The 13,480-nt window shown below is 36.7% G+C and overlaps 1 protein-coding gene across 1 annotated transcript in view; it reads left to right on the top strand.

The window, feature by feature from the left end:
- Positions 1 to 13,480, top strand: part of ASCC3 (activating signal cointegrator 1 complex subunit 3) — a 515,455-nt gene that overhangs the window by 210,017 nt on the left and 291,958 nt on the right. Inside the window, exons 11-12 of the mRNA XM_007942265.2 lie at positions 108 to 284; positions 1,923 to 1,994. Coding sequence (XP_007940456.1) covers positions 108 to 284; positions 1,923 to 1,994 — 249 coding nt within the window. The remainder of the gene's footprint in view (positions 1 to 107; positions 285 to 1,922; positions 1,995 to 13,480) is intronic.

Raw genomic sequence — 13,480 nt, 5'->3', positions numbered from 1 at the left:
ATGTTGAATGTTTCATATCTTTGTACTTGCTAAAACTTATTTTAAACTTCATAAAAATCCTAATGGGCTGAATCTCCCTCATACTTTGATTAAAATAACCCATATAGGTTGAAACTACACAGAGTATGATAAGGATACTTGGACTTTCTGCAACCTTACCCAACTACCTCGATGTTGCTGCATTTTTACATGTTAATCCCTACATTGGACTTTTCTACTTTGACGGCCGTTTTCGACCAGTGCCTCTTGGACAGACATTTTTGGGAATTAAGAGTGCAAATAAGGTAATTTTTTTTTTCCCCTGAAAATACTTTGTTGGGATATTGTTGAATACATGTTAAGGATTATAGACTGCAAAAGACCATTTCTGTAGAATTAGGTATACCATCCTAGACGATATTAATTGCATATTCTCAACTCTGTGTAGTAAACTTCCTTCCAGAAAGTTGATTGCAGTAGTTTGTATTGCTCCTTTCCATGTATATTTTGTATTGAAGATGGGGCAATCTACTTCTGTAGTGATACTGCCTCGGAAACCCAAGGAGGGGTCGCTATGAGTCGGGTCTGACTCAATGGCACATAACAACAACAACATAAGGTTCAAAAAGTTGTTTTAACATGATTGAAGGCTAGTATGATACAAGTTCTAACTAAACCACTATATATCTTTTGATATATATTTTTTTTAAATAAAGGATAGTGCTTCTTATATACTAAAAAAATAATTTCATGATAGCAACTGTTAGGGAGCTCCTCTATTCAACTTGTGCTGTTGTATAATTCTAATATAAATTATGTATACAATTGGCATTTTTAAAATCCTGTATGGTGCTTTAAAAAGTTTATTAGATTCTTTAAAGAGTATTACTATGAACCATTTGCACTATTAAGGTACCTGTTTTAGACTTTTATTTTATATTGGGAAAGGACACTTTGCTTAAAATTTAAACATTTATTATTCTATTTAACAACCATTTGTTTCTGTAGCAGAAATAGCTTTAGTTGATTCATAGGACATTTGACCTCTTTACTGAAAGAAATCCAGATGGAGTGTTTATTTTGTCAGCTTTGCTCCTTAATGTATTACATTATTACTCATTTAAGAACAATTCCATTAGTAAAATAGGCTGTTTCTATCCTGTATTATTATAAATAAAATATTCATCTAAAAATATCAGAAATGACTATATCGATGAATATGTTCTGTCTGCATTGCAGAAAAATAAGGTATATTTAGAATTTTAAGGAGTTACTTCATATTCATGTACAGAATTATAGTTTACAATATGATAGTAGTTAGGATGTGCATAGTTCAACTATCATTAATTGTTTCGAGTGCTTTCTGATATTGCTGCTTTTTTGTTATGTCATAATATGTATTTGATTATTTAATTCATTTTAATGTATCATTAGAATTCATTTTAATGTATCATTAGAATAGATTTAGAGGCTATTTCTTTGTAACTTTAAAATGGTTTTTGATTTTTTTACTTTAAATGATATTTTATTATTATCACAGAAAGATAGATGAAGAAGACAAACATTGTTTTAGGTGCTTGTTAATCTTATCTTACTTTTCTCAAATTTCTAGGAAAAGCAGGGAGAAGAACTTTGAAGTTGTTCTAACATATCTGTAACAGACGGACTACTATATTATTAAAGATATTATCTCAAAACCTTGTCACTTTTAGGAAATTAGTACTCTGAAAGTATTGGATGAGATATTTTACCTATGTTTTTAAATTGCATTGTTACTGTTTCTGTGGGCTGTTTTGTTTAAGATATTTATATTATTTTTGTTGTTTCAGCATTCTGCTTAGTCTGAAGGAAAAAAGATGCATTATAATTGGCAGAATTTTATATGTCATTAGAAAGTATGTAATTGCTTAATTTGATAATTTTCATGTTTTAAAAACTTTAAGGTGCAGCAATTGAATAACATGGATGAAGTGTGTTATGAAAGTGTTTTGAAGCAAATAAAGGCTGGACATCAGGTATACTTAATTTTCTTTATCTTATTTTTTAGAAAAGGCTTAAAAATAATATTTATGTGGTTAATTTAAGAACTTTCCTTGAATAATGGGATAATTACTCAGATTTTATTTCCCAATAATTTTTAGCACAGTGTGTGGTCATATAAGTCACAAAAATTTTCATCGATAATGTTATCCCAATATTAATAAATTGGACTGTTTTGTTTGCCGTTTTATCAAATAGGTAAAATGAAGTTTTCATCTTGTATAGTTTGTTTCTTTTAATCTTTTAATAAAAAAATCACCATTTTCTCATACCACAAAAATTTTAATATTGTACTTATGTTACATAAATGTAACATTTGGAAACATATTAGCTTTTTTTTTATGGAGTTGTGTTATGCATTAGTATAGATTGAAATGTATATAAAAGAGTTTCTGTGATTTTTTTTTATTGTGTTTGGAAATTAAGCAGCATTATTTTTAAACTCTCCTCCAATCAAGATTGTTAATGAAATTATAATTGCTTATATAAAATTTAATCATTGTTCATTTGTTGATGGTGTTTTCTATAACTTTATTTTATCATTATATATTTTTTCAACGTTGCTACCCTTTTATGCCTTTTGTGTAAAATGAAATTTTTTTCTGGCTCTTAGAATATTTTTTTTTTTTAATTAAATAACTTTTTTTTAATCCCCCATTCTCCCTTTCCTCCATTTCTTGATAAATGCTAATCTTTTGTCTCAGTAAATTTAGCTACTCTAGATATTTCATATAAATGGGAACATACAATATTGTATTAGTCCTTTTGTTTCTGACTTAGTTCACTTTAATTTTTTCATAGTTCATCCATGTGATGGTGGCACGTATCAGAACTTTATTTTTCTATATGACTAAATAATACTCCATTTTATATGTTGTTATATACCACATTTATGTCTACATTCATCTGTTGACGGACACTTGAACTGTTTTCACCTTTGGGCTATTGTGAATAATACCATAATGAACATTGGCATACATGTGTCTGTCTGACTCACTACCTTCAATCCTTTGAGGTGTATTTACCTAGGAGTGAAATTGCTAGGTCATATAGTAATTCTATGTTTATTTTTTTAAGGACCTGACAAACTGTTTGCCTTAGCAGTTATACCATTTCACATTCCCACCAACAATGTCTAAGTGTTCCAATTTCTCCATATTTTTACCAATGCTTATTTTCTGTTTTTGATAATGGCTGTTCTTGAGGCTGTGAAAGGAACTCTGGTGGTGCAACAGCCAAGAGTTCAACTGTTAACCAAAAGCTCAAAGGTTCTAACCCACTAAATGGCTTTGTGGAGGAAGGACCCACCAGTCTGCTCCTATAAAGATTACAGCCTAGAAAAACATATTGGGTTGACTTGATGCACCTAGCAACAGTGGGTTTGAAGTGGTAGCTCTTTTTATTTTCATTTTTCCCCTGTAAAGGCGTTATTATGCAAAGATTGGAGGGCTCACTCCTTCTTGGCAGCTACCTTCCTTATGGTAGCAAGGATGTTTCCCAGCTCCTCTTACTTCCTCTTGGTTTCAACATAAATCTCCACCCTTTTCATGATGAAATCAAAGCCCCCTAATCCTTGGAACAGCTCCATGGTACACTGCTCATACAGGACTACATAGCATACCTCTTGGATCATCTCGCTTACAAACTTGAGGTGTTTGGTGAGGCACCCTTAGCCATGACTGTGTCTGGGTTTGCTCACATTCTTGATTATCTCGTGGTTCTTACTGAGGTCAATGGCCATGGGGCAAGGCAGAGCCGTAGTTGCTGCCCTTCAGTGGCCATAACAATGGAAGGCTCATTGTGGTTTTCATTTGCATTACCCTAATGATTAGAGATGTTGAACATCTTTTCATGTGATTGTTGATGTTTTATATCTTCTTTAGAGAAATGTCTGTAGTCAAGCCCTTGGCCTATTTTTTATTGGAGACACGGATGCTTTGCATTGAGAACCCTCCAGACCTTGCCCTGTATGTCTCTTCATTTGTAAACTGTTTGATTATGATAAATCTGTACTTGTAAGAATGATATAAATCAAAAATAAAAAAAAGAAAAGACCTAATCCATTGCCATTAAATCGATTCTGACTCATAGCGACTCTATAAGACAGTAGAACTTCCTTGAGGGCTTTCAAGTCTGTAATCTCCATGGAAGCAGAACGCCACATCTTTTTCCTGAGGAGCAGCTGCCGGGTTCAAATAGCTAAACTTTTGTTTAGCATCTGAGCACTTAACCAGGCCTTGTCATGAATCCTATGAATTGTTCCAGGGAGTTACTGAATACAAAGGGGTAGTAGGAGCCTGCAGATCAGAGAGTGTCATGTGGACTCTTGAACTTGCAGCTGACATCTTGAAGGGGTAGTGGGAAATCAGCCACACATTTATGGGCAGCAGGTCAGAAGGTTGGTGTGTCATGTGGACTCCTCAGACTTGCAACTACCATCGGCCTATTTGAAAGAAAGAGTCCTTTTAACCTGTAAGCTATGACCTCCTTCAGGTGCCAGGGTAAGAGAGAGAGTGCTGTTTGGGTGGCTGGCAACAAGGATATAGAAGTGGGAATGTGAGGACTGGATCCTTCTCCACATTTGAGAATTTGAATTAATGCTGATCTTTACCCCACATTAAGGAATGTAGTTACAATGTTTGTTTGTGCTGTCTGTGTATGCTGTATCAAAACAGTTCTGTATATATTTAAATGTATTCTCCATTTAATTTTGAACTTTGAGTGAATGACATTTTATATCAGATTTTTAAATTGTGATAATGTTTCTTCCATCACGAGGAAACATTTTTCTTATCTATAGTAGATTTCATTACAAGTGAATAGTCTTAAATTATTTTTTTCTCTTTCTAAATATGAAAATTAAAATGAATATTTTACAATGGAATGCATATTAGGTATTTTATATATTGACTCTAGTCAGGAAAACATCATCACTCCTTGTAGTACCTTTTATAGTTCAACAGTAATACTGGGAAAAGAAAAAAGAAAAATTAATACACCACTTATGGGAATGTTATTGTCTCGCCCCTAGAAATAAATAAATTAAGGTTTTCATTATTCTTTCATTATGTTGTTGTTGTTGTTAAGTGCCGTCGAGTCGTTTCCGACTCATAGCGACCCCATGCACAGCAGAACGAAACACTGCCCGATCCCGCGCCAGCCCCACAATCCCTGCTATACTTGAGCCCATCATCGCAGCCACCGTATCAATCCATCTCCTTGAAGGCCTCCCCCTCTTTCGTTGACCCTCCACCCTACCAAGCATGACATCCTTCTCCAGAGAATGGTCCCTTCTTACAACATGACCAAAATAGGTGAGACGAAGTCTGGCCATTCTTGCTTCCAAGGAGCATTCTGGCTGCACTTCCTCCAGGACAGATCTGTTAGTTCTTTTAGCAGTCCACGGTACTTTCAGCATTCTTCGCCAGCACCACAACTCAAAAGCATCAACTCTTCTTCGGTCTTCCTTATTCATTGTCCAGCTCTCACATGCATACCAGGCAATTGGAAATATCATGGCTTGTGTCAGGCACACCTTAGTCCTCAAGGAGATATCCTTGCTCCTCAGCACTTGAAACAGTTCCTTCGCAGTTGACTTTCCCAATGCTACACGTCGTCTAATGTCCTGACTGCTGCTTCCGTTGGCATCGATTGTAGAATCAAGCAACGTGAATTCCTTGACAACCTCAATCTTCTCTCCATTTATTGTGATGCTGCTCATTGGTCCAGTTGTGAGGATTTTTGTTTTCTTTATGTTGAGATGTAATCCATACTGCAGACTGTATTCTTCAGCCTTCATCAGTAGGTGCCTTAAGTCATCCTCACTTTAAGCAAGCAAAGTTGTATCGTCTGCATATCTCAGGTTGTTAATGATTCTTCCTCCAATCCTGATACCACGTTTTTCTTCATATAGTCCAGCTTCTCGGATTATTTGCTCAACATATAGATTATTTGCTCAGCATATAGATTGAATAAGTGTGGAGAAAGGATATAGTTAGCACTTAGTGACCAGATAAGTAAGTACTTGTTAAAGGATATAGTTAGCACTTAGTGACCAGATAAGTACTTGTTATACTACAGTGGAACATAGGATTACTTCTCATTGGGATACATTACTTTTTTGGGGGTTAAAAGAGAATTTTTTGTGAGCTTTAAGTGAAACTGACAGGTAAATACATATGTGCTTATATAAACCTACACATAACATGCATAGTTGTAAATATTAACTAATACAAATTTAGGAAAAAAAAAAAAAAAGACCCACTGCCATCAGGTCAATTCTGACTCACAGTTACCCCCACTGGGTTTCCAAGACTGTAAATCTTTATGCCTCATCTTCCTCCCATGGAGCAACTGGTGGAATTGCACAACTGACATTCTGGTTAGCAGCCAAATGTTTTACCCACTAAACCACTAGAGTGCCTTTAAGTAATATAAGTACATAGTTTAATGGTGCTAGAGATGCCAGTATCATAGCTATTTTGAAGCCTTAGAAACTAAGCCACTAATGTTTGCATATTTATAGCCTTTATTATGCTATTTATTGTTTTAAAAAATATTTATTATACAACTATAGCCTTTAAAAAATAAAATATAACATTTTTGAATATTTGTTTAAAAAAGAAAACACTTTCATTAAATTTAAGGATCCTTGGTAGTACAGTGGTTAAGCACTTGGCCGCTGTTTTGATTACCTAGTGCTGCTCTGACAAAAATATACTACAAATGGGATGGCCTTAACAAACAGGAGTTTATTCTCTTACAGTTTGGAGACTTTAAGTCCAAGTGCAAAGTGCCAGGCTTTTGGGGCTGGGTGAAAGCCCCTCAGCCTTGGGCTTCAGCTCTGCCTCCAGCTCCCGGCCCACTGAAGCTAGAGGCTTTTCTTCACTCAGACAGCTTCTGGATGCTGAGGCTGCCAAGCCCAAGGTTAACAAGTAAAAAGGCACAGTCCTGATGTTACCAAATCACATGGCAGGCCATTAATTCAAGTCCATTGTGTGTACCAAGGTCGGCAGAGCATGGCAGGCTGCTGAACAATGACTCGGCTACATGCAGGGTTCAAGGTGCCATAAGCTAGAGACCATTCCCAAAGCTGCTACTTACATACAGGAAGCAGACCCCATACCCAAAGGCAGCTACTCAGCTGCTCCCAGTAGATTCACCATGGAGTTGATTACATCTCATCATGGAGAAATACTACATCTAGCTGCCCAGCCACTCAACCAGTCCTAGCCAAGTTGACACACAAACTGAACCACCACAGCTGCTAACTGAAAGATAGGCTGTTTGAGCCTACCAGCTATTACACAAGAGAAATATGTGGCAGTCTGCTTCTGTAAAGATTACAGCCTTTTAAATCGTATGCAGTAGTTCTGCTCTGTCCTGTAGAATCACTGTGAGTTGGGATTAACTTGACAGCAGTAGGTTAATGCCTTTTATCACTAAATTTATCACTAAATGTTCAGGAAATTAGCAGTTCTTGTTTATGTAAAAATCTAAATAAATATGTTTGTTGTTGTTATGTGCATTCGAGTCGGACCCGGCTCATAGCAACCCCTCATTGGGTTTCTGAGGCAGTATCACTACGGAAGTAGATTGCCCAACCTTCCTTCTGAGGAGTGGCTGTTGGGTTTGAACCACCAGCCTTCTGGTTAGCAGTCAAGTGCCTTAGGCACTATGCTACCAGAGCTCCCAAATAAATATAATCCTAGGAAAATTGTCTCATCTTGCTCTTCTGGCATAGTTTCCTCATTCTTATAGGAGCTAAAATATCATTATTGGTCAGTAGAAGGAGATTGTGCATTATTGGTCAGTTGATACGCACTCTCACTGACTGCTGTTTCAGTCTTTGTGTAAATTAGTTCATTGCATTGCTTTTCAAAATGAAAACTGTTGGAAGGGGTACTTGTAATAGTAAATTCTGGTAGGACAGTTGGGGTTGAGGGCTAGGTCCATAGCTCTGGTTCCTGTTTAGAAAAGATAGACTTGGATCAGATACCCCAGGGAAGCTTCCAGTGAACTGAGGTTGGCTGTTCTACATGAGGACCCTAAGAATAGAGAATGTTTTCAGCTAGGGCATAAGTTGGAGGCAGGCATTACCTCCCTGCCTTTTGTATGTGCATGTTGTGGCTTACATGATTACCAGCCTCATGAGGTGCTGTCTCCTTTCCCTACACTTCTGTCAAGCTAGAACTGTGCTGGGGTGATTGTGTGGTGTGATTAGAATTAGTGAGTCCACTGAGGTACTTTTGAATCCAAAGTCTGGTCCAAATCTGTGCTCAAATCCCTCTCTCCGCACAAGAATTAGGGTTGGATAACTATGATTCTTCTTTAGACTGTGTGCCCTTAAGGAGATTGATTTAGGCTGCAAGTCTCTCAGTTTCTCATTTTGAATGATTAATAATGGTGTTTCTTTTCCTTAATAGTGGTACTTACTTAAGGTTTGTAAAATACCTCCATGTCTCCTTTATATTTTTAAATTCTAAATATAAAATAAAAATATTAATATATTTTTTCATAAATCCACTACTATTATTTCACCATTTTAATATTATTACTTTAATTTTTACATATTTTTGCCTAGCCTTTTATCCATCCATGCATATGGCTTTTAATTTTGTCCATTCAAGCTTAATTTTCTTTATTAGTTATGATTCCCTACTAAATTGTATTCATACCGTATACACAATTTTTTAGTCATTCTTTTCCTTAATGAATAATAAACATTTTTTAATGTTTCTACTTGGTCTTCACAATTTTAACATCTGCAAGAGAGAGAAAAGGAGTCTAAGTTTTGGGTACTTTTAAAATCTTTTGGGAGTTTTAATCTACCCAATTGCTGACATAAATATTACCTGCTTTTGTTAAAACAAGCACTGAGCCCAAGACAGGCTATAAACAGCTTCCCAATTTCTTAGGTCTAGTAGAACATAAACCAAACCAAACTCACTGCCATGGAGTCGGATCTGACTCATAGTGACCCCTCATTGGGTTTCCGAGGTGGTATCACTGCGGAAGTAGATTGCCCAACCTTCCTTCTGAAGAGTGGCTAGTGGGTCTGAACTGCCAGCCTTCTGATTGACAGTCAAATGCCTTAGGCACTGTGCTACCAGAGCTTCTCATCTAATAAAAGGGTGACAAAAACCAAAATACCAAACCCACTCCTGTTAAGTTGATTCTGACTCAGCAATCCTAGAGGACAAAGTGGAATTGCTCCATAGGGTTTCCAACATTGTATATCTTTATGAAAGGAGACTGCTACATCTTTCTCCTATGGTACAGCTGGTGGGTTCAACCCACTGACCTTTTAGTTGGCAGCTGAGCGCTTTAACTATTGTGCCACCAAGGCTCCTGAAAAGGGTGGCATTAAGATTTAAATATGGTCTATATGTTGTACACACATCTTCAGAACTTTGCACTGCCTCTTTGCCATCCAACTTACATTGGCTGTTCCTATTTATTGGTTATTCCCCCATTATTGAGTGTTTTAATGTTTATAATTTTCTATTAAAGATAGTGATCCTCTTTCTGCTTATTGTTATTTTTTCTGTTGAAAGGTTTACAAAAAAAAAAAACCCAAACCCATTGCCATCGAATCAATACTGACTTAATAGCAACCCTTGTCAGACAGAGTAGAACTGCCCCATAAAGTTTCCCTAGGCTATAATTTTATCAGAAGCAGACAGCCACATCTTTCTCCTGCAGAGCAGCTGGTAGGTTTGAACCACCAGCCTTTCAGTAAGCAGTCTGGTGCTTAACCATTGTACCACTAGGACTCCTTGTTGAAAAATTTACTTAGGCTAAATTCCCTAAAATGAAATTAAGGCAGTTCCAGATGGTAGAATAGGCAGAAACACTGCACAGACTCTCTTCAACAAAGAAAACGGGAACTGGTTAACACAGATACAAAAGATAATCCTGGAGCCCTAAGCTTTGAAGGGAAGGACATAGAAGTGGACTAAACTCCAACTAATAGAAGAATTTGTATGAAAATATAAAAAAAGGAGACATACAGAGCTTGGTCTAGCAGCGATCCTGATAGCACAGACAGCTTGGATATTGCCAAGTGGTGTTAGGACCTAAGAATTAACCTAAAAGTCTTCCCTCCTAGCCAGGGACTGCATGGAGGACTGCTCTGGTGGCTGGTGAATAAAAGGGGAAGCAGTGAAGAGGAAGGCTGGGTGAGCTGTGGACTTTTGCCTGTTTGGAAGGTGCAGCCATTTTGAATGTTTACAAGCGGTTTGACCATTTTAGATATTTAAAGCGACAGCATTTTCCCAGATTTCAGGAACTTAAGAATAGGGTCCACTTGCCGGCAACTGCAAGGACACTCTGGACGTCAGCTACTGGAAAGGTGCAATATTCTCCTTCTTACTCTTATACCCCACACTCTCTTGGCGAATGGAGCAGCAGCCATCCCTCACTCCCACCCACCTTCTAGGCCAGCAGGAATTCCATCCCATTCTATATGCTCAGGCAGAGCCTGGGTGCCCTGCCCCGCTCTGCCAGATTTTTTTTTTTTTAGTTTGGTTTTGTCTGTTTTAAAATTACTATCTTTTTTATTATTTTTATTTTTTCTTACCTTCCCAGGTTCTAGTTTTTAGCTTTTTCTTCTTCCCTGTTCCTAGTTCCAATTTTTTTCCTTTCCTGTGGTTAACTCCATTCCTTGTTTTTCTTTTTGTGTATTTCCCATTTTTTTCTTCATTATTCTCCTACTGTACCTTTTTTGTCTTATTGCCCTCTCCCTGGATATTACGGGTTGGGTTTTCTTTTTTTTTTTTTTTTTTTTTGTGGTTACAGTTCCTGTGTGATTACATGCTGTATTTTTTGTCCATTTGCTTTTACTTTTTGATGGTTATTCAATTGTTATTTTTGTCTGAGTGGAAGACAGCAACAGTTCCCATATGACACAACTACACGCACACCTCCTGCAGCTTCACTTACTGAGTGAAAGCCACCACTTCCTTCTCCACCAACTGGCCAATGATAAACAACCACCAAGAAGAGCCTAACTCACCCTTAGCTGCTCTTCACAACAGTTAACAGAGATCTAAATACAACAACATCACAATGCCTCAGGGACAATAGACCATCACAGTCCACACAAAGAAGCAAGACAAAGTGGCAGAAACAAAGGAGCAGGATATAGACCCAGAACACATCCCTGAGGAAGAAGCAGCATTGGAACTCCCTGATAAGAAATTCAAAAGAATTATATTTAGTTATCTTCAAAGGTTTGAGAGACAGACCAAGGAAAACACTGACAAAATTGAGGAAAAGAGGCAAAATGAAATTAAGTCCTTACCATATGACCTCAAAATACATTCCAAGTAGGTTATGATATTTTGTTGTCACAGCAATTTACATGTGATTTTTTAAATTTATGCTCTGTTCCCTTGAGTAATTTTGTCAATGCAGTATGATATAAAGTTAAATCTGATGTGTGTTTGCCTTTTTAAATATTTTTGTAATCTTGAGGCATATAAATCATAGTGTTATGCCATTGAATTTTTTTTGGGGGGGTGTATATTACCTCTAAAACATGATTATGAAAGCAAATGTATTGTGTATCATATTTTCCATGCATTAGTTTAGCAGTGCACTTACTTTCAATTAGAAAAACCTGTTCTTCCTTCCCTGCGTAGTTGCTTCATATTTTTACTATGTGGTCTTTTGGTCTCTGTTCAAGCTTTTTTTACTTAGTTACTTTTTAACTTAATTACATTTTAAAATAAAATTACATTGGGACGCAGCAAAAGCAGTGCTCAAAGTTCAATTTGTAGGATTAAACACACATTAAAGCAGAAGAAAGAACCAAAATCAACACATTAACACAATGTTTGCAACTATTAGATATAGAACAACAACAAAAAAGACTACAGCCACCTGAAGAAAAGAAATAATTAAGATTTGAGCACAAATAAATGAAACAGAAAAACAGTAGAAAAAAAGTCAATAATACTAGGAAAAACAGTAGAAAAAATCAAAATACTAGAAAAAAAACCAATTAATCCTTTGAAAGGATTAATAAAATTGACAAACCACTAGCAAATACAAAGGAAAAGAAGGTAGTGATGCAAATAACATAAATAAGAAATAAAATAGGTGATTTCACAGCAAAACCTACTGAAATAAAGAAGATTAATAACAGAATACTGTGAAGAACTGTACACCAGCAAATTTGAAAACCCAGAAGAAGTAGACAAATTTACAGAACACACTACCTATCCAGACTAACACAGTCCGAGGTAGATAATTTGAACAGATCCATCATGAAAGATGAAATTGAACCAAGTCATTAAAAAAAATTCCCAACCAAAGACAACTCGTAGCCTACACAGCTTCATTGGCACATTCTACCAAACATTCAGAGAAGGACTGACACCAATTCTACTCCAACAATTTAACAACATGGAAAAGGATGGGACACTTCTGATAAGATGGTAGAATAGGCAGACAAGCTACACAGACCCTCTTCAACAAAGAAAAGAGAAACCAATTGAGACAAATATGGAAGACAGTCCTGGAACCCTGAACTTTGAAAGGCAGGATACAGAAGTGGATTAAACTCCCAACTAGTAAAAGACCCTACATGAGACCAGTGAATAAGGAGACAAACGGAGATGAGGACTGTCAGTGATCCTGACGGCACAGACAGTTTGGATATTTCCAAGTGGTGTTAGGTTCTGAGAATTAACCTAAAAATCAGCCCTGCTCACCAAGGGCTGCACAGAGGACTGCACTGGTGGCTGGAGACACACTGAGCTGTGGACTTGGCTGTCCAGAGGATGCAGCCATTTTGAATGTTTACAAGTGGTTTGGCCATTTTAGATCTTTAAAGCAACAGCATTCTCATTCAGATGCCAGGGACCTGAGATTAGGTTCTGCTTGCCAGAGACAGCACAGATATACCAGAAGCTGACAATTGGAAAGGTGCAGTATTCCCTTTGTTACTCTTATACCCCACACCCTCTTGGTGAATGGAGGTGTGGCCATCCTTATGCCCAGCCACCTTCATGGCTGGCAGAAATTTCTTCCCAGTCAGTGTGCTCTGACAGAGCCTGGGTGCCCTGCTCTACCCTTTCCCGCCCGTATTTGCTTTTTGTTTGTTTTTAAGTTATTCTTTTTTTCTTCTTCTTCTTTTTTATTTTTCTTCTTCCTTTTTTCCCTTCCCAGCTTCTAGTTTTTGGCTTTCTTTTTTCCCTTCTTTTTTCCTGGTTCCTATTTTTGTCTTTCTTATAGTTCTTCCCATCCCTTGTTTTTCTTTTTGCATTTTTTTCCATCTTTTTCCTTCATTATTCTCTTACATTAGCTCTTTTCTCTTATTTCTCCCAACCCTAGATATCGTGGATTTTTTTTTTTCTCTTTTTCTAGTCACATTTTTTTGGCTTTTAAAAGTATTTCTTTAAATATTCCATTCTTATTTATTGCCTTTCCTCATTTTTTTTTCTTTTTTCTTTCT

The sequence above is a fragment of the Orycteropus afer genome, unplaced genomic scaffold, assembly GCF_000298275.1.
Source record: "Orycteropus afer afer isolate SDZICR_OR568_19922 unplaced genomic scaffold, OryAfe1.0 scaffold00087, whole genome shotgun sequence".
Taxonomy (NCBI): Eukaryota; Metazoa; Chordata; class Mammalia; order Tubulidentata; family Orycteropodidae; genus Orycteropus; species Orycteropus afer.
The sequence above is the reverse complement of the archived record's forward strand: the minus strand, read 5'-3'. Positions and strand labels throughout refer to the sequence as shown.